General features: G+C 43.2%; 2 protein-coding genes across 10 annotated transcripts in view; one reads left to right on the plus strand and one right to left on the minus strand.

Annotated features, from left to right (window-relative positions):
- EPS15L1 (epidermal growth factor receptor pathway substrate 15 like 1) overlaps window positions 1-11,925 on the minus strand; it is a 43,116-nt gene extending 31,191 nt beyond the window's left edge. For 4 of the 9 annotated variants that reach the window (XM_086627950.1, XM_086627947.1, XM_086627943.1 and 1 more), the window contains exons 1-11: window positions 11,885-11,925; window positions 6,837-6,878; window positions 6,526-6,615; window positions 6,123-6,170; window positions 5,335-5,430; window positions 4,729-4,791; window positions 3,694-3,819; window positions 2,043-2,102; window positions 1,486-1,722; window positions 714-871; window positions 97-253 (exon numbers count right to left, since the gene is read on the minus strand). In XM_086627950.1, coding sequence (XP_086484076.1) covers window positions 97-253; window positions 714-871; window positions 1,486-1,722; window positions 2,043-2,102; window positions 3,694-3,819; window positions 4,729-4,791; window positions 5,335-5,430; window positions 6,123-6,170; window positions 6,526-6,615; window positions 6,837-6,878; window positions 11,885-11,914 — 1,107 coding nt within the window. In that variant the 5' untranslated portion in view covers window positions 11,915-11,925. Of the gene's footprint in view, window positions 1-96; window positions 254-713; window positions 872-1,485; window positions 1,723-2,042; window positions 2,103-3,693; window positions 3,820-4,728; window positions 4,792-5,334; window positions 5,431-6,122; window positions 6,171-6,525; window positions 6,616-6,832; window positions 6,879-11,884 lie in introns of those variants that run through there. The other 5 variants (XM_086627945.1, XM_086627948.1, XM_086627944.1 and 2 more) reach the window with 2 other exon arrangements.
- Window positions 11,926-15,536: 3,611 nt separating this feature from the next.
- C28H19orf44 (chromosome 28 C19orf44 homolog) lies at window positions 15,537-21,156 on the plus strand. Its single transcript, XM_086627660.1, has 9 exons — window positions 15,537-15,584; window positions 15,617-15,697; window positions 15,940-16,557; window positions 16,813-17,152; window positions 17,725-17,801; window positions 18,157-18,628; window positions 19,478-19,573; window positions 19,698-19,864; window positions 20,297-21,156. The coding sequence occupies exons 1-9, from the start codon at window positions 15,537-15,539 to the stop codon at window positions 20,381-20,383; spliced, it is 1,986 nt and encodes a 661-aa protein (XP_086483786.1). The 3' UTR covers window positions 20,384-21,156.
- The last annotated feature ends 20 nt before the right edge of the window (window positions 21,157-21,176 follow it).

Raw genomic sequence — 21,176 nt, forward strand, 5'->3', positions numbered from 1 at the left:
TGGCAATTCTTTACCATAATACTACTACAACAAAAAAATTACATTCCTTTCCAAGCACATAAGCTCAGTATCATCCACAAATAATCAATGATTTACCTGTATGGGAGTGTTCCTCTCTGTGGGAGGGATCATATCCGGGGACAACACTTGTGGAGGATCAATCCCTTTACTGACCTTCTGCTGAATGAGGTACATTGCTAGTGCAAACTGATCTTTGCTGAGCTTTCCCATCTGTCTTGTGTCCGCCAAAGCCCTGGTAAAAAACAGATTTATAAAGAAGAAAAGTTTATTTCTCTTATTTTTCTACCAAAAAGCCTGAAATACACATATACATGTAACTTTCTTTTGATTCAGTCTCACTGGAGATTGCTTATCCTAGTGAGAGTTCCATAAATAAAGCAGTATTTTATTGACATATTTAACTGAACAGAACAGCATTACTCTGAAAAAACATTTAGGGCACTAGAACTTCAAAAAAAAAATCACAATTCACAGACTGACCTATACTCTCCGCCCGGAAAAACTGAGAGTATGTATTTCTCCCTGTTTTTCCATACAGCCCACATATTGCAGTACAGCAACAGGACCAGTAAGAGAGTTGGGAATTTTTTTTGTTTGATTTTTTTTTTAGTATTAGGATCACAATTCTGGCTGGATGACCTGACTTTCCAGATCAGCAAGTTACAAAAATACAGTTACTAGGGATTTCTTACCATATATGTGCTAGGAGGTTCTGAGATAGACCTGAATGCATAAAAATGTCCTTTACTTCTTGGCCACTCACAAACCCATCCATGTCTGTGTCTGTTTTTAAGAAAATTTCATCGTATCGTACTTTTTCAGACATTGGTACTACCCAATTCACAGATGGCTGTAAAACAAAGTTTCACATTTCAAAAGAAGATAAACAATCTTTATCAACACACTGGGTACATATGACATTATTCAGCCTTGGATGCGCTGAGCATCTTAACGCAAACAAATCTGATTGGTAAATGGGTATTTCCCCTTTTCCTGTGAATGTTTCACCTTGACACTTTTCACCTGAATTGTAAAAACTGATAAAAGAGCTATTCATCAGTTGACAAACATTCATTCTTTGGAAATATGGACCCAACTAGGCATACTAAGTCCTCATACTAATAACACAGGAGCTTTAGAAAGTAGATTAAGGATTTCTTTGGTATTAAAGCAGATACACGAATAAAACCTATCTACAAAAAGTGAAAATTCCCCATAAGATTTGCTACCTCATGTCACTGACTAAAATTTGCTTGCTCTTCTCCCGTTCTTCCAAGTCTTACCATTCCCATTTCACTCCCTCCACCCAAATCATCCAACAACAAACACGTTTTCAGAAAAGTGCTCACATAAGGCAGAAATCAAAAAGTACTTTTAATTTTTCCTGCAATTTACTGATACAAAAAAAAAAACAAAACAGAAAAATAAAAAAGGAGAGGGGAGAACAGAAAAAAAGATTGGTACCTGTGCTTGTTTGATGCTGTGCTTGGGAGACAAACTCCCTGTGCTGTTCAGGCTGTTGACACTACCATGAGACGGAGTAGAACGGAGGCTGTCTTTTGGCGGAGGACTTGCAGGGAGAACAGGAACTGCACCAGGAAAGACAGGTGTCTTCTTTCTTTTAGAAGGTGGTATGAGAGAAGGGGGTAATAGTGAAGGAACTGGCTCTTTCTCAAGAGCTCTATAAACCAAATGCATTGCCTGCAAGGGCAAAAAGGGCAGATAACATGAACAATTAGAAGAAAAAGCAATAAGATTTTTCATTGTCAGTCATTTACATATTAGTAAAACAAAGACAGTAAGATTAGAGATGTAAGCCAGAGCAGATAATTTTGAAGGTAATTCCCAAGAGTTTAATCTTGATGACACAGGCAAGAGTCAGTAGACGGTTTTGAGAAACATCATTTAATAGCTCCATGTGAACAATTTAGATTAGAACAGTCAACTGTAGAAGACAAAGCTGCAAAGCTCTTGAGAAAACTAGCAGACATGCTGTGAATTGAGAATTTAAAGCTACCTACCACAGCAAATTCATCCTTGTCCAGATGACCATCTTTATCAATATCACTGAGATCCCAGACCTACGGCAATTATGATAAAAACAATGATTTAGAGAACAAGTTACACTTTGTACTTTTGATGTTAATCATCATCACACTAAGCATGCGCTCTACAAACTCCAAACAGATTTTTGTGAAGATCATATTAGTTATATTAGACCTAGCTAAACATTCCCTGATGAAACAGACTGGATTAGAGTTTTCTGGCAACGTGAATCAACATCAGCTCTAACAAATTCTGCATGCAACACAGGCAAGTTTTACTTCTTCTATGTTGCAATTAAGGAGTCATCAAGCTGACTAAAAACATTCAGAGGTGGTTTCAGAATCGTCCGGCGGGCGGGGGCTAGCGGACTGCTTAAAGTTGTCGCATAGGAAAGTTAAAATATTTTAGAAAAGTCAATAAATTTACAATTTGCACTCCACTCCTAAATTTCTAGTTTTCACTTGTAGTCAAAAAAACATGTCCACCCCCCAGGATTTTCTAGAGGAGAGAATTTAAGCATCTGTCAACTTTAGTTCACTATTAGGTCAAGCACAGCCGATGACACTTGCGGCAGATTCAGGTCACACAACGTCGTGTGCTCGAACACTCAGCCATCAGCTAACACTGCTTCAGCACCAGTAAGGTTTGGGGACAGTAGGGCAGAGTGGACAGAATGCTAAGACTGAGGCTCAATCATCTGAACTCTCCTCCCAGCTTTGTCACTGGACCCCTGTACAAATTCCAGCTAGTTGATTAGTTCCTTTGTCCACTTCCTCAGTCCTCTATCTGGTTCGTAAACTTTTCCAGAACAGGAAAAAGCTTCCTGAATGTCTATCGTGACAATAACAAGATAAAATACAAAGCCTTTCAAGACTGAGTACTTCACAATATTCAAGTACAGAATTAAAACAAGTCTTACTCAGATTTTGTAGACAATACAGAGAAAGAAAAGATGTAAGTACGTAACAGATACAGCTCTTACACAGAATGTACTCATTCTCAGTCATATCATATGCAAAACATTACAGAATACATAGTAATTACAATTACTAGATTGTAATTACATAGATTACAAATGTCTTTGTAATACAAAGTAGAAAAATACTTTAAGGTTTGCTTCCCTTGCAAGTAAGCAATGGATGCACTGAACTCAGATCTCAGAAGTATTTTTATATATGAAAAAAAAACACTTGACAATTTGACAGCTACAATAAATCAGGGTGTTTTAAAGTGTTCTCTTGTACAAACAGTGGATAGATTTAATGGTATGTCTAATAAATTGTATTTGGAAAAGTGACAAAACAGTGGAATATAATGTTGTAAAAGCTATTATGGTCTAGGAGAGCTTTTTCCTGGTTTTAAACAACTAAAATCAAAATTTCTAGCTCTTAAAATGAATACAGAGATAATGAAGCCAATCTCCTCCAGGGCCCAAATTACTACTGTTATTCTTATTTCTAAGTGGAAGACTACAGAGCCTACTTCATGTTCTTGCTTTATAGCACACACTTAATGTAAAATCTCAGTCAAAACTTGATCTTATGGTCATAAGTTACATTTCAAAATTAAACACTGCAACTAAAAGAAGCTAAATAGAGAACAGCTAAATCTTAACAGCATACTTACCCTTCCTAGGATATCAAGAGGTAGCTTTGAATTCATCAGTACTGGTTTTACTTTGTCTCCTGAAAGTAAACCATTTACTGGCAAAAGGCTTTCAAAAATACCATCAAACTTTGCTTTTTCTTCCACCTAGTTGGTAAGAAATAGCCTGAATAAGTAAAAAAGTGTGCCTGTGTGAGTGTTGAAAATGAGATCTTGCAAGAAATTAAGACTGGTCAGTAATGTAATGTATTCATTCTAACTTTCCAAGCTTTCTTGCAAGTGCCACCACGCTGTATTTAAATGTAAACCCCACAGAGCTAGATTTAGGAGCTTGATTTCAAAGCTGAGCTCATGAAAACTGGGAGATTTTAACATGCAGCATACAAGATGTGTTACTGTAATGTTCTAAAAGGACAACGTGTTCTGATTACAACACTGCCAACCAGATTTTCAACAAACTTTGACAAACTCCATACAACTAAAAGCTATTCTTCCCAAATAATTTGCTTCCCGCTTCAAAGTACAATATGCAAGTACAAAAAAAAACCAACAAGAAAACCCAAAACCAAACAAAAAAAAAAAAACAGCATTAGACACTAAATAGAAATATCCCCGTGTATGTATCAAAAGTTACTGTTTTCCAACGATATCTATTATGTGTATTACTAAATACTAATCAGAACATATGAACTCAAGCTTTAAATTAATACTTCGGGATGGATTTGGTGAAATGCTTTGCTGTTCTCAGTGGAGTTCCTTTATACAAACATGAAAGTGCCTACTATTAGGATTCTGGAAGAAATCCAGGTAGGAGATTAAAATTCATTGTGTCTTAAAAACATCACACCAGGGGTTGTCAAAGGCTTGTTTAATACTTATTTCAAATATAAAACTAGAGCTCAGTATTCTCTATTATGCACAAGTTCTGTCATCAGAAAGGGAGAACTTTTGAAATGGTAAATATATTTGATACAAGATTCTCTCACTGGGAAAATTACAGACAAGGAAATATTTACTTTTAAATAACGGATGGAATATGTTGTCTTTTACACTTACCCTAACAGCCCAGTGAGTCTCTGTTGAAGGTGGTGTGATCAGCAAAGGACTGCTAGTGTCATGCTAAAAATTGAAGAGTTTTTTATTTATATGTATACATAAAAACAGACACACTGTCTCTAATCCTTAGTAATTGCTTTAAGGGGTGGTTACAGACATGAAGCTTAACTACACTGAAAACAAAAAGTAAATATATAATAAAAAACGTCATACTGATGTATGACATCACAGTACTTCAATAAGAACATTAGGAGCATGGGGTACCCAAAGACAGAGCCAAGACAAGCTAAAGGAGGCTCCACAGCAGCCACTGCAGGCAGAGTCGCAGTTGTACCCTTTACTACACACTCCTGGTGACTTAGCTCAGAAATAATTTTCCTTTTCTTTTTTCATAAATTTAGAGTTTAGCCACATCAGCTTCCTGAACAAGCTGACCAGTCAGCTTTGCTGCCCAACTACTCAGGAAGACAGGACTACGGCAGCAGCTGTCTTAAGGAGCAGCCTGAAGTCTCAGAACCATGACATTTATGAAAAAGAAGATTATTCCAGCGTTCCAGCTGAAGCCTCAGTTCACACATCATACATACATTCAGGTATATTACTTACAAATTTAGGAGGTGGCACGGTCAAGTTCAGACTGCTCAGGTTAACATCGTGGCCATTCTGCGCGCACGCTACAAGGCGCAACGCGACGTAGAAACCCTGCAAACACGAGTGGGTTTTATTAAAAAAGCAACACGTCTAAAGCAGCTCCCAATAACCCACTTGTGATTTTTACTGTACAGATGTAACTGAGAAAACTGTGGAAACAACAGACATACAGACCCATTCCGTTAACTGCATACTGACAGCTTTCCCACTGCTTTTAAAGATGAATCAGGAAAAGCTTTACAGTAACATGGAACAAAGGGCAGAAAACTTCAAAGCTAGTTTTAAGAAGGACTCTCCCATAATTAAGAATATTTCAACATTTCTTAAAAATTAATAATGTTTTTTTTTAAAAAATTCTCCGTATCTACAAGTAACTCGGTATTCAATATTCCAAGCTATTTTTAGAAATGCTAGATATATTTTTTCATGCAGGAAAGACTTCTAAAATAAATCTCAAAATCGTAGTTTGTATTTGTGATAACTCAATACCTGTGTATCTATACATCACACACACTGATTATTTACAAAACAAAAGAGGGAGAGGAAATTAGATCCAAACTTCTCCAGCAGCCTCACTGAGTAACATACTTGGATGTTAGCAGTGGCAGGAAAAAAAACTCATGTTGTAACGAAAACTTAAATAAAAAAGCTAAGGATAACTACTATGGATACCAGGGTTTTCCTGAAATAAGGCTGATCTGTGGAAGGTAACGAAAAGAGGTCTACAAGCACATTTCATTTACCTGTTTATCCAAGTACCCTTTACCTTCTGGGTCAGCCAAATCCCATATCTGTGGAGATAGAAAATAAAAGCTGTGATTTTAAATTAAAACTGAACTCAGCTCAGCACTTCACATCGTACGCCTTCTCGAGCTGTTGTTTGCAGCTTTCAAGTTAGAACATACAATGTTACTTAATTTTTAAGTGAACAACAAAAATGATACAAAACAGACAACTTTTCCTCTTAGATTCCTACAGAACTGGGAACAACACCTTGGAGCTATTACCAGTCTGTGGGTAACAATGTTCAAAGGATCTGACGTGCAATCCACCAAATCCCTTTCTGCAAACCCATTTTGCTCAACCTTAGCTGCACTTAAGCAAGCGCACAAATAATTACTGCGTTATTTAATCCCTTGTACTTACTTTTCCAAGGATAATATCAGAGAGACCGGACTTTTTAAGAAACAGCGCAGCTTCGCTTGCCCCAACTCTCCCTGTGTATGTTGGATCTACCTGAAAGATAAAAATTCCCATTCAAATGAGGCACGTCTGTCATGGAAGCAGAGATAAACGAAAAGTCTCTTGTCTCCAGGTCAAAAGGGGTTACAGGAGCAGGCATCACCACCCAGCAGAAAGAACTGATGAAGTTTAGCACTGCAAGGGGAAAGAGAAGGCAGGGAAATCTTGGGGAAGAGGAAATTGCACTTTATTTTTTTTTTTTTTTAAGAACCTACCTGTTTGTAATAAGTTTCGTATAATGGATTCCCAGTAGAAAACTGAAAAACAAGAGAGACATTAAGAAAACAAAGACAGAACTGTAATAATGGATAGTCCACCTTTAGGGATCGATGGAAAAAAGTGCACAGTACTTTGTGTCTGACTTCCATCAAAAATATAAAGCGGTATGTTAATTTGCTATGTTGCAAACTGGATAATGGAAATCTACGTGTGGCTAACAGCGATCCCCCAAAACCTGCAGCCAACAGTCTGCTGTCACCTCTTAGAACTTCCTATTAACCAGCGTTCATACTTGTACTCACACTTTTAATTAACAACACTATGTGGTATTAAGGTTTGGTAGAACAGCTTTGAACTATCTGCCAAGGTGTTTCAGATCACAGTTTGAGAACCACCGAAATCAAAGGCAGAGTTTTCAACGTAACGTGGACTTAACTACCCTCTGTACTGTATATATACTCATGGAACATTTTCAGCAGAAAATTATATACACACATGCAGAGCCCTGGTATCAAAATATGTCTGTGTTTATGCATTTTGAAGACTAGGATCTTAAACTGAAACAGAATTTAAAAAAAACCCACAACATAGAATGAACAGTTAATTAACAAATGGCACAATTCCCTGACAATGTTGTTTGAGGATTTCAACTTGGTGTTGTCACTGCATTACACAAAAGCAGCAAATACAAAGGTAGGTCCTGCCTTTTCGGATATTAAAAGAGCAGATTCCTCTTCCCTCTTGCTGATGTTCCGAGCAAACGGGAACTGAAACGTCAAAAGAGGCGGAAGCACCAACACTCAACTCCTCTTTCGTCTCCCACAATTGCCAACTCAAGTTCCAGCCACGTGCAGGTTGCACCTTCACACCATTCTCTACTCACAACGCCAAACCCAGAAGTGTCACAATCCAGTCTCAAACAAGTCACTCCTTAGAGTAGTCAAAGGCCTTAAAAACCAAGTGAAAAATCAACCCAATAAACACAGTTTAATGACTGCGAGGCAAAGACGTCGAAACATTCCAAAGGCTGCTTGGGACAACTGCTCTCCACCTACAGGCCATAAGTCAAACATCTGACAAACGACGATTCTGCACTAACTCTGATCACTGGTACGGCACCTCCCAAATGCTACCTTCTTCCGTGTCATCCACAGGGATTTCCCAAAGTTCTGCCTACACTGAGGGGAAGGGAGGCAGAAATATGATCAAAGAAAAGACCAAGGAAGAGCACAAAACTTTATATTACACAAAGAGAATCTTCCTGTAAGTTTACAATAAACATGCCAAATCTTAATTTAAGGAGCTATCCAAATTAACCAAACCCCATTAACCAAACACAAGCAAACACTGACTCTTTGAAGATCAGTATTTCTACTTGGCTGGAAAAATGATGCATTTCCAGAAGAGTTTCCTAAGCATCTTACACATACTTCACTTATCTCCACCAACAAAGCAAGCCACTGCATTCTCCAACATCAGCACTCTCTAGAAGCTCTTGCTCTTCCAGAAGCTGGAGAGGAGTTCAGGAAGCAAGCTGTGACCATAACTCACAAATCTGACTCAGCTTTTTGCTGGCTTGTAAAGGATCAGCAGGGATAAGCACTGGGTTCCTGCCCCAAGTAGGAAACACATCATTCGGAGAAAAGGTGGAGGTAGGAAACAGTCTGCCCAACTCTGAAAAAATCCTAGTACGTTTTAGCCAACTACCACCAAACTACACACCTCTTGTTCATCAGAAAGCTCAGAGAAGCTAGCCAAATGCCAACCACGAGCTCACCTAATCTGGTGTGTATTCTAGAGCATGCAGAGGCTGGACTCGTACCAAGATGGACAGCAAACTACTCCGGCAGCAGTAGGGAATGATCTCATTCCATCACCAGACATCCTCGTCATCCTCGTTTGGTATTGTCAGCCACGACACGCAGCTGACCGACCTGACGGAGGTGGCAGGAAGCCAGGGTGATGTGCTTAAATGCCACGAAGTTTCTTCTACAGCAATAAATTCATCCACGTGCTACTGGAAAGCACTTCATCGCTCCGTTCTCTGCTTGCACAATTTGACAAAGATTGAGCCTCTCTGACCGACTTACCTAAATGACTGCATCCTGTGATGAAGCAGACCAGACAAAACGGGCTCAAATTATAAAAATAGCACAGCTGCCTATCTGCCCGTCACCACACGTGACTACATCACTATCATTCAAGATGATTATGCAATCTGATAACATCTGCTGACGAAGAACCTATGCAACACAGTGTCAATGCTGGCAATCAGAGAGAAACATTCTGAAGAGTTCACAGTTGCTGAGCGGTCGAAGGATATAACCTGTTCCTGTAGGAGTCCAGTTGAACGTGCAGTTTAACAACCCTCATGGTTTCTATGCCTACTCTGTACTCCTCCAAACACAACCTATGACCAACACCTTACGCTGGCTCTCAAACAGAACCCTGGTGCCTTGTTTTTGATCTCCAAGTTGATTTCCTGTACAAATTCGAAGTTCAAGTCTTGAGCTTGCACTCTCACAGCAGATCCGGCACACTGCGTTTGTCGCACGCGGCACATGCACATGGACACGTCTCCATGGCCCTTAACAGAGGTCTGGGAAAAAGGCTTGCGTGAGCTGCTGCCACCAGAACAACTAATAGAGCCAGTTCCTAGCAGCTCTCTTTCCTGGAGGCATCTCAGGGCCAAAAAGAACTCTGGATCAGGTGAATTATTTTCCTTGATGTCCTCTTGTTTCACAATTTTCTTTCAGCCACTCTTGTCACCCCATATGACGGATGGAAATAGGTACTGTGAACGGGGAAAAAACAAGGTGTCCCACAAAGATGAGAGCCCAAGAAGGTTGCTGCTGCCCCAGAAAGATTACCTTTGCCCTTACTCTACTCGCTGAGTATCCTGAGCTGTCTCAGAAGGCTGAGCTACAGAATGACCTGTGCTGTTCCGATATCTCTAACATCACCTTCCACAACCTCCAGAGGCTGAACGTGCCTGGCACAGCAGAAAGACCACTGATAAGGTAATCAAATATTCAAGAAAATAAAGCAATCACAGCTAAACCAAATCCAGTTTCAGCTGTCGTTTACCTCCAAGAACGGATTTTACATGCTTGCCCTTCAACTGTTTTTATGCACAGCCAGTTTAAACAGCTGAAATCCGTTAAATAGTTTGCATACTGTAAAGTTAGACACCTAAATTCTCTTTCATGAAAACATAACTTCATAGAACAAAAGGACACTACAATAAAATTAATTTATGAGAACAAATATGATTAAATACTTTCACACACTTGAATGACCCATATCGTTTATAGCTCCTAATATGCTGATATCAATTATTTTATTTTATATCTGAGTGAACATGCTTCAACATCACAGCACACGCAACCTCTCCTATTCCTTTTAATGTAATTTCTGGCATTTATTATAACTAGCACACATCTCTCTAGTAATCATTAAATTGAGGCTATTAAAGAGGAAGTTTACAAATTTCCAGGGAAATTCTGTATACTGCCCTGATTACAGCTCGGTTACTCCCGACAGTTCAATATAGAAAAAAAGTTTTAAAACTAGAATGCTTCCAATGAATTAGCTGGAAAATAATACATCAAAATAATTGACATGTTCACAGAAGGTGGCCCTTTTTCCCCTCAAGATATTATGTTACAAAAAAGAAAATACCATGGATGTCAGCCTCTCAAATATAAATTAGAATTTAAACAACACCACAGAAGTAGGATTTCTAGTGTAATAAATATCTGACACAGGGTACTACAGAAGTTCCACACTAACAAACTCTTTCAAGTCCAGAGTTTATTTTACACATATATTTTGCACCCCATCACTTCACTTGAAAACTTTTGGTAACAGTTCGTACGTTCAAGAGCGTTCAAATGTTTCTGAATACGTTCATTTAGTTAAATAGATGTTAATCAGGACTCCTACTGCTATTCAAAAGCTCAAAAGCAGTTTGCTCTCTTAATGAGAAACACAGCAAATTACACATTACCCAAACATCACGGATAAGTTTTCAGAGTATCACAAACAAAAATCCAACATTAAAAAGAAATTGAAATAATTTGCACTATAAACAGCAGCTGTTCTGAATTCCTGACTGGTCTGGCCACAGTGTAGAAAACAGTTTTCATTTCAAGGCATCGGGGAGTAGCGGGGTGGTGTAGCTTTTATTTTGTTTTAAAGGAATTAAGTAAGCTGACTATCTTCTCATGAGTATGGAAAATAAGTGATGACACTGTCCAGGTTTATATTATTTGGGTGAGAAATTAATCAAAACGACTTATAACAACAACAATGGACCCAAGTATCCCAAGTGTTAAACCCGAGCTTAACACACCGCCTCTCCCAGCGGAATGCCACCCTCCTGAGGCGAGGTCCGGGGTCTTCATCCTCCTCCTTCCCAGTGCTCCCCACCGCGTCCTTCACTGGTGTGCCCGCGCCCACGGCTACGCTACTGGTGTGCCCCCCCCACACAGCCGTGACACCCCAGCAGCCACGGGCGGCACCAGCTCCGCGTTACACCCGGGAAAACGGGGTGACGGCGGTCCGAGCCCCGCACCTCACACCGCCGGACCGCTCCGACCCCCGCAGCTCAGCCCCGCCGGCGGCTGCTCGGGGCGGGGAAGCGTTCAGAAAGCCCCGGTGCTCCCGTGCCCCAGCCCCGAGGCCTCCATGAGGGGCGGGCGCCCGCGCCTTTTGTGCCCCCCTCCCCCGCCAGCAGCGGCTGCCGCCCGCCCCGGGAGGCTCAGCCCCGGCCCGACGGCGGGGCACAGCCGGGGGCTGCCCGCCCGGGGCCTGCTCCTCGCCGCGCACCGACCCGCTCCCCGCCCCGGGCCCAGCCGCCCCCCGGCCGCGGGGAGAGGCAGGGCCTGTGCCCCAGCGCCGCCCCAGCCCCGGATGCGCCCGCCGGCGGCAGGGGGACCCGCGCCGGGGAGGGCCCGATCGGCGCTCAGCCCCCGCGGCCGCCCCTCAGCCGCCCCAGCCCCGGCAGCGTCCGGCCGCCGGCGGGCCGGGCAGGGCCGGTTACCTGCTGGCTGTGGGGGATGAGCGCCGCCATCTTCCTCCCACCGATCCGGGCCGGGCCGCGGCCGGGGCGGGGCGAGCGGCGGGAGGGCGGGAGCCGCGCCTGGCACCGCGCGGCCCCGCCGGGCCGGGGCCTGCCGGGCCGCCCGCGCCCGGCGCTTGGGCGGGAACAAGGCGGCCGCGGCTTATCGGCCCCCGGCAGCTGCTCCCGCCGCCCCGCCCCGGCTCAGCCCCGCGCGGAGTTCCCGCAGCCCCGCCGCTCCCGGGCGCGGCTCCGCTCCAGCTCTGGGGAAGGCTGCCGCTGCCTGTGGAGCGTTCTCCCGGGTGACGGCGTCACGGCACGGATCCACCTTTTGGCTGGATGACCCGCACCCCGCTTGCTCCTGCACAAACCCGCTTGTTTTGCTTCGTTGCACTAAACCTCGTCAAAACGGACTTCACCGCGTTCGGCTTCCCCTGCCCTGTGATCTGATCGTCAGCGTCGATACAGCAAAGTTCACACATCCCGGGCTGCAGTGCGGGAATACGGATCAGCAGCCTGAAGGAGGCTCCATCATGGCAGGCTAATAAAAGCTGAGTCCACAGGAACGGGAACGGCGACTGTCGTTACGGAGCGTTTCGACACTTTCAAAGTTCGTCGCCCCACAGCGTCACTGGAAATGTTTTAGGGGGGACATCACTCGGGCGAGCAGAAGCAGAAGAATTTGACCTCGATGGCTCCAGAAACTGGCCCAGCTAAGTCAGGGCTTCTGCAGATCCTCCCAGTCCCGCTCCTTACCGCACGGAACGCCGCGCGGCCCGGCTCGGGCAGCCCAGAGGTGAAGGCAGAACTGGTGCCTCAAAGCCTGGCTTCAGGTTTTGTCACAGTCACAGCATTAGGGCTTGGGACGGGGAAGGAAACGCAGAAAAGCAGAAGGACTGGAGAAGGCATGAAGGAAGTGACTGAACAAGTCAGAAGAGTGAATTACGAAAGAGGTCAGACAGAAAAACAGGCGCAACGTTCACTGTTTCAAATTCCTCCCCTCCGTTAGAAAAAAACAAAATATTTTAGGACAACTTCCAAGCACCACGTATTCATTTCAGATTCCTGAATGGAAAAAATTGTCTGAACACATTTACATTTCCAGATCTGTGGACGGACAGACTGCTGTCCCTCAGGTCCCACTCCCAGACTGACAGCCGGGACGTTCCATCAGCAGATGAGCAATGGCCGAGGAGCCTGAAACTCTGACAGGTGCACGACGACTGCAGAAAATTAGCAAAGCTCATCTCTTTGGTTCGAAGTGTGCTGTGAAACGTGCTTCACACATCTGGCATGCTGAACGCTTTACTGAAATATCATAGAAAGGTTATCATGGCATTTCCTCAACAAAAATGAGCGTGGATTTTACATTGAATATTGAACCATGAAAATGCAAAAGCACTAGGCTTTGGAACTGTTTATTACAGGTGGTTTTAATACATTTTAGCAGGATTAAGGTACAGTTAAAAAATAACCTTTCTATAGAGAATTCAACTGTTACGGTATTTTTATTAAAAAATAACCCGTCACAAAATTTAATGTTGAATTTTTTAAAAAATTCTGTTTTAAATGTAACTGTATTGCTGCAGATTCCAACAAGCTGTTAACAAACTATCAAAATCTCTATAAAGATTTAAGTAAAAAAAAAAGTGAACTTCTTTCAAATAACAATTAAAGCTCTTCCTTCTTGATAGTGTTCCTCACTGCTCTATCCTTTCCAGATTCTTTTTTTCTCTCTAGCTTTTCCTTTCTCTCTCCTGCTCTTCCTCAGTCTGCTTTCTGTTCTTTTCCCTTTCAGGATCCTAATGTTAAGATTTCATTTTTATGCACCAATAGGTTCTTGATCAGATTAGACAGGGCATTTTTAAAATGTGGCAACAAAGAACCAGAACAGATGCAAGAGTTTCATGTTACCTTTGTTTCTCCCCATGTTTCATCTCCAAAGTCTTCTGCATAAACCTCATCATCCGTTATCAAGAAGTTATCAAAAATTGTGCCAGCTCTCACCTTTGGAGGAACAGGGAAAATAAAACCAACTTAGGATTTGTTTTCTTAAGTTTTCATTTCTTAAGAAAACTGTTGTGTTTTTATTAACTATGTTCGTATCATATAACATGATTATGTTGAATAAGAACCCTATAGATTTTTGCAGAATTTGATGAAGAATTCTCTCTTTTTTGACAACTGTTTTCAAGAATCTAAAGAACTTGTTTTATCTTTAGACACTTCACTGCTCTCCTAAGAAGTTTTAAGTCTCATCACTGGCTAGCCAAGAGACCTGAGGCAGAGGAAGATCTCAGAGGCACCCCAGAGGGCAGATTTCTCCTCATTAATCTTAGGGTAAGTCAGGAGTAACTGAGCTGCTTGAAGCCCCAGTTACACACCTCCAGTCAAGTGACTGAGTCACACTTTGCAGCACTTACACAAACGAGTTTAGGCCCCACGACTTAGCTGGAAATTATCATCCAAACAATAACTACAACAGAAGATCAGTGCGTCTTGTTTTGTACACGTATTTCAATAAAAGCAAGTTAAAGACATAGGTCCCCAAGATCCCAAAACAACAAGGTTTATATGTAAAGGGTATAACTTTTTTTTTTTTTTTAAGACTTTTAACTGAAACAACATCCTGCCCTTTTAAGGGCCATTATCAGCCCTTATATACTAGTATGTAGTTTCCAGTGCCTTAGTGAATTTTGCACATTTGTATGTCAAAGTGAAATTTGTCATTATATATGTAAAATAATTATATAGTTACTCGCTTGTGCCGTAGATAACTTTTATTTTGCCTAGATTTTTGTTTTCTGGTTTGGTTTTCTACCACTACACAAGATGTAATTCTAAGGTAGACGTAGAGACTTTTGAGTAGAAGCTACGTCATCCATTAAAAATGGAACGGAATACATCAAAACACACGGAATGGGAGAGCTGTCTAGCAGTGTTAGAAGGAAAACGCAAACAATCCGTATTTCTCCGCAAAGACCTTAAGGATACAAGCACGTAACCTCTTTGTAGGGGCAGATATTGGTGGATCCGAGACAAAGAAAGTCCAAATTATTTTAAATTACAAGAATAAACCCCATCCCGTCAAGAAACCAATCAGACGCAAGGTAAATACACAGTTCAAAGATACGTAAACTTTAAAATAATCAAGTTATGGGGATATTAGAAAGAAAAAAAAGCAAACAAACAAAAAAACAACAACAAAAAACCCCCAATCACCTATTGCAAACATCAATCCCCTTTCGGAAGTTCTCTTTCTCATCACATCTCTCATTTTGGGAGCGCAGATATTTCCTAGTTCATGGTATTTTTGCAATTTAACGATCGCGTTCGTACCACGCGGCCCCCCCGCGCCGCCTCGGCCGCCATCGCCGCCCTCTCGCCCCCGCCCGCCGGCCGCCTCCCGCCTTCGGGGCCCCGCCCCTCTTCCGCGGGCTCTGATTGGCTGCGCTCTCCTCATTATTATGAACGGGGCTCAGATTGGCTTAGCGTCCCCCGGGGGAGGGGCACGCTGCCACGTGCCCGCGCGGCGAGATGCATGCTGGGGCTTGTAGTCGGCGCTCTCACGGGCCGGTGGCACCATGCCTTCTTGGGATTGGCTGGTTAAGCCCGAGGATCGCTGACGGAGCCAATGAGAGGGCGGGATGTTGGAGAGTTGTGGTCGCCGGGAGACGGCGCGGCGCCTACGGCCCTAGCTGCGGCCCGGGGGAGCCGCCGCCGCCGCCTCAGGGCGCTCCGTCCCGGATGGCCGCGGTCGCTCGGGCGCAGAGGGCGCCCGTGGGCGCAGGGCAGGTGAGGCGGCAGCTCTCGCCCCCGCCTCCGCCGTGCCTCAGCGCCGGCCGCGCTCGGTCGGTGCCGGGGCAGCCGCGGGGCCCCGCCGGTGCTTCGGCTGCGTGTGGGGAGCGCCCGCCCCGGAGAGCGGGAGGAGGTGGTGCGGCACGGGCCGGGATGAGGGCAGGGCTGCGGGCATCTGGCAGCCGCACCGGGCCGCCTGCCCCCGCCTCTGAGGGCTCTTTGCATCCTCTTCTCGGCAGGGCCGCGGCGATGCTCTCCGCAGGAGAACCATCACAGCCGAGCTCGGCGGTCCTCCTCGCTCCTGTGGTGACCTCTCCGTGGTGGACACAGAGCTGGAGAAAACCGGGAGAGCTCCGTTCTGCGGCAGCAGGTTCCTCAAGGTGCGCGAGGAGAAGGCGGGTGGAAGCCCGTGGTGCCAGGCGTCGGGAAGCGCCGTGAAGAGCGCTCCGGGCAGCGCGGCCCACGCGCGGTCGAGCTCAGCTTTGAGGAAAGTGGCACAACTTGAAAGCAAAATCATGAGTCGAAAAAAGCAGATGGAACTGCAAAACACTGACTTGGGATGGAAGCCTTTGGATGAAGAGTCCTTCCTGTCTGCTTCCAGCCAGGAACACAGCGCAAGGGGCAAGAAATATCTGAAGAACTGTGCCACTGCCAGTGGAAATATGACCCTCAGTAATGCCTATTCTAAGGAAGAGGAAAGCATCCAAAGCCCTAAAAAGAATGTTATGGTTAAACAGCAGCTTGGCTTGGATAGTGATGAAGAGGAAATGAGAGAATTGATGGAGAGTTCTTTGGAATTTTCCAGTGGAAATGAGAATCGGAGGGTTGTTGCAAGTGATTCTAAATGGAGTGGAAAGGTAAATACAGACTTCACTGGATTGTATGTTTTTATTTACGTTTTTTGAAATTGTGTTAAATTGGTAGGTCACTTTTTGTTCAGATAACACCAGAAACTAAATTTTAGTTTTGCATTTGTGGCTTGCTTATGATATAACTTCAGTTCACATTTTAAAATCACTGGGGTTTACCCATTATAATTTGTTTTCCTTTTTAGTGAACTACACTTCATAAATGAGGTAACACATAAATTTCTTTTTCATGTTCTTCAGAAGAGTAAGACTCCAGTTTCATCAGGAATGCCTCCTCCATCTCATAAAGAAATGTCACCGACCGAGTTATCTAAAGCGTCTTCTTGTCACAGCAAAGACCCAGAAAAAAATGGTTTTGGTAGAGTTAATTCACCAACACCTCCACCAGCCAGCAGAAACCTGCCAGTACGACATAGTACCAGAGCTCAGTCTTCTGTGAAAGGCAACACTGCAAAGGTGACTCTGCCTAGACTGGGCAACACCAAGCAAAGCCACGTGTCACTTGAAAGTGACAGAAGTGACATAAAATCACTAGATGAATTGTTTTCAAAGGCAGAAGACTCAACCAGCAGCAGCTCAAACGGTAAGTTTTCTAAAACATTGTTTCAGTAGACTTGGCATGATTTGTACTAATAATCTACTGATAAATTTACTGATAAACATGAGCAATTACTTGGAAAGGATCCAGTAGTGTAGTTTTACACGAACTGAGGCTTTACCGAAGGAATCACGTTGATCTGTTTCTTTTTTCTAGTGTCGAATATTTGTGTTTTTCTTGGCTTTTGACGTAACGGGTTCAGTTCAATGATGCTTTCCTGGGTGACACTTAGTTATGACATCAAAACAATTACAACATTTAGTTTTCCTGTCAGTGGGACAACATACTTGTGTATCTGAGTGAGAACAAGAGCAAACGAGGGGCAGCAAGAACGTCTTGAACTTGGGTTCACAGATCCACCAATGGCAAAGGGGGAGACTTCAGAAAGAACTGCTGCTAAATTAAAGATATAGAGTGATTGGCTGCTGTTACTTTTTAGTATTACACCTCAAACTAGAAATGTAGTAGTTTTATTTGAGTCCCACTTTTCTTGCTTAAGGGGAAGTGTTCTGTAATTGTCATGCAAATTCTCGTGATAATATGTTGTTTGATTGCAGACTTCAAACCCAATATCCTGAGCCTTGATGATTTGGCACCAAATACCACCAGAGAGACTACAAAATTAAAGCAGGAAGTAAGTAGAAATTCCCATTCTGCCTCTGTTTGGTGGAGGGTGGATATTCTAAAAACCATCCTGTTTGTTAGGGATGCTTGTGGGCTATCTGAGGTGGACATGCCTTACTAGCTGCAAGGGTTAGAGCAGGACTTTACTGAAATCTGACCAAATTCTTTTTTTAGTGTCTGCATTTCCCTGCTAAATGTAACAGCACTGTGTAGTTTGCAAGGTGACAAAGAGCAACGTTTTTATTTCCTAATAAAGTCGTAGCTAAGTCTCAGGGATACGCAGCAGAACAGATGGTGAACACTGGAGGCATATTCTAGGTTATATTTTGTTGCTTCTCCTCACATACAGCTGTTTTGTTTTACAGGGGACAGACATTCAAATTACTCAAGAATCAAAGAGAAATCCAGAAAAAGATACATTCCTGGTGGAAAAAGACCAACCTTCTCTTCAAATGACGAGCGCAGTAACTGGTGTGAATGCTGCTTCTGAAGGTGGTATGGAAAAAACCATGACTGAAGCTGAAATCTCTGAGCAGTTAAGTGGAACTTCTGCAGGTTTCCCTAGACACAAACAGGATCATCTTGATCATGCTGAGACAACTGTTAATTCGGAATATTCTGAAGACTTTGAAAGGTCTCAGTCTACAACAGACAGGAAATCTGCATCAAAAACATTGGAGGAACATCCTGAGAGCTGCAGGTGTTCTGGAAAACACCCATCTTCAGCGTCATCACCTTTACTGACCCGGGAGCGGCACATCCCGGTGCGTAGAGTCACGGTCAAAGAAACTGCAGTGCAGACAGTGGATTCTCCATCCACCTACTGCTGGGCAAAGAGTAAGTTCCCCAGATGCTGCCCTGTTCAGGCAGTTTTTATGTTTTGTATTTTATACGCTAGCCTAGTCACCATTGGGGGAGTTCTTCGTTTCAGTCCTGGCTTCCTCTGACATGAAATGAAAAACCTTGTAAAGCCTAACACTTTGATCTGCTGTCTATAGAAAAGATTGAGATTGGACAACAGAGTAAGAACTTGGAACTGGTTTTTGCTAAAATAAGACGACAGCAGGAACTCTGGATGGATGAGCTGGTGTTAGCAACAGAGCTTGCAACAGCCCCAGTAACGTTCTCAAATGGAATTCCACATTTTTGTTGTACTTTACTGTTGTAAATGAGACTATTGTGTCGTTACTGAAGTAATCACCCCTTGTAGAGTTCTTTTTGGCGTTGGATTTATTTCGTGGGAGGCACTATGGCCCCATTTTGAAAAGACAGCTGTGGCCTTTAACTCTTTCTGAGGGGGAGCTCCTTCCCTTCCTCTCTTCACTTAAAGGGAAAAGTGGCAAGAGCCACTTGTTGCCACACCGAGCAGGAGAAAACAGAAACTGGAGCGTGCTCACCAACAGTAGCTTCCTTCCACCAACAGCAGCCTCTATTTTTATTTTTACTCTGTCTAGGGTTAGCAATGATGCCTTCCACATGGCACATGTTGTGAATGTGAGAGTGAAGAAATTGTGGAGGTCATAGAACTATTTTAGCAGGTTTTTTGGCTGACAGAATTTCCTGTTAAGCTCTACAGTCGTTCTGTGGCAACTGGTGTCCCAAGAGACTGCTGCAGATGAACTGGGTGCTCGCGCTAAACCTTTCCACCCTCCAAAGCCAGTAATTCCAGTTTTATCCTCTACCCAGCAAACACCTCTGCAGTACCTGACCCGCCGGTTGGTAACAGCTACATCGATCCAGTACCCATTGCCAGTCACGTCATCAGCACAGCTGCAGTGGAAGGTACTGGAGAACATGTTTCTTACTCTTCTGCTCTGTTTATGCACCTAACGCCTCCCTGGGGTGTTCAGCCTGTGCTGTCTGCCCGCAGTGGGTCACCACAGTGTGCACTCTCCCTTTCTTGCAGCCTTGACAACATACAGCCCCTCCGTTCATGTTTTAAACACCATGTTGAAACAGCACTTGATGTTGACTCAGCAGTTTGTAGAGAACATCCACCACCTTCACCTCTCCCTTGTGCAGTCCTTGGAGAATGAGGAGTTCCACTACCATACCCTGGAGGAGGCTAAAGAGGTATTTGTGACAGACCAGACAGCAGCCTAGATACAGTAAGCGTATATTCCTTTCCAAACCCTTCTGCTATTTGCAGTGAACACCTTTTCTTTGTGTTTTATTCATTAAAGTTCGTATTATCATTGAATAAATTACCTCAAAGAATAACACCCTATTGCTTGGGCCCCTATCAATAACACACCAGGAGTTAATAGAGTAGAAAAGACCAAAGTCTTACTGGAGGCCACAGCTCTGAAAGAAGCATCTTTCTGCTGTGCCATTGAGCTGTCCTCAAATGAACAAGGATCTTCCCAAAGTTGCAACAGAAATATTGCTTTCTGTTGCTAGTATAGGAAAGTGCAGGTATCTTGACATAAGATTTATTATTGATTAAATACTATGAGATATTTCCCTACATAATAAGGAGATTTGTATATTCCCTTCTTTTTGCAGTACATCAAGAATCACAAATCCCCACCTTTAACAATTGAGCAAGCACGTGAAGAAATTCAGAAAGCACAGGGAGAAAAACTGCTTTGACTCTCTGAATTTTAAGTAAAATTCCAGTTACAACTCAAGTTGGAACAAGAAACCCTTCCAAATTGTACAGAGGAGTTATTAACTATGTACTGGAAGGATTTGTACTAATTGCTCTGTATCTTATACATAATTTGTTTTGCTATATCTGAATTTTTTACTGGTGTACATAATATAGGGATAGGCAGGAGCCTTCGGCCAGACTACATCAGTCTTCAGCAAAAAAGAAACCCAGCAAACACCCCTCTAAAAGGAGCATGGTAAGTCCTGACAGTGCATGTTTACTGTGGAGACTGCGTGATCCATGATCACAGCTGTGATCATGGCAGAAGGGAAGGTCTGTGCTACAGCATCCAAGGAATATGCTCACAGTAGAAAAATTCCATCCTGGCTTTAGTGCCATATTTAAACAGTGTTTATACCAGGGTACTACAACCCAAACACTTGCAAAATGAAGATAAATTCAACACAAGGCTTATAGCCAGTGTACTGGAATCCGTTTACTCTGAAATATGAGCCACTGTCTTATTTTTATTAAAAAAAAAGTGTTTATTGGAAGGCAAAACAATAAAATTCACAAGTTGATAACATACAGGTGTTGTATGCTGATTCACAGACAGTTACAGTTCCACAACTACAGTAGATCTAGAACAAACTGGTATTTCACCATATTAACTGAATGGTTTTAAGAGGGTTTCTGCTGTACAAACAAGTGACTCTGGAAGAGGTTACCACCACGCAGACCTCTGGAGTGGAAGTGCAGTGCAAGGGCCTAACATCTTTAGCTGGTGGTCTC

This window comes from Tauraco erythrolophus, chromosome 28 (genome assembly GCF_009769465.1).
Source record: "Tauraco erythrolophus isolate bTauEry1 chromosome 28, bTauEry1.pri, whole genome shotgun sequence".
Taxonomy (NCBI): Eukaryota; Metazoa; Chordata; class Aves; order Musophagiformes; family Musophagidae; genus Tauraco; species Tauraco erythrolophus.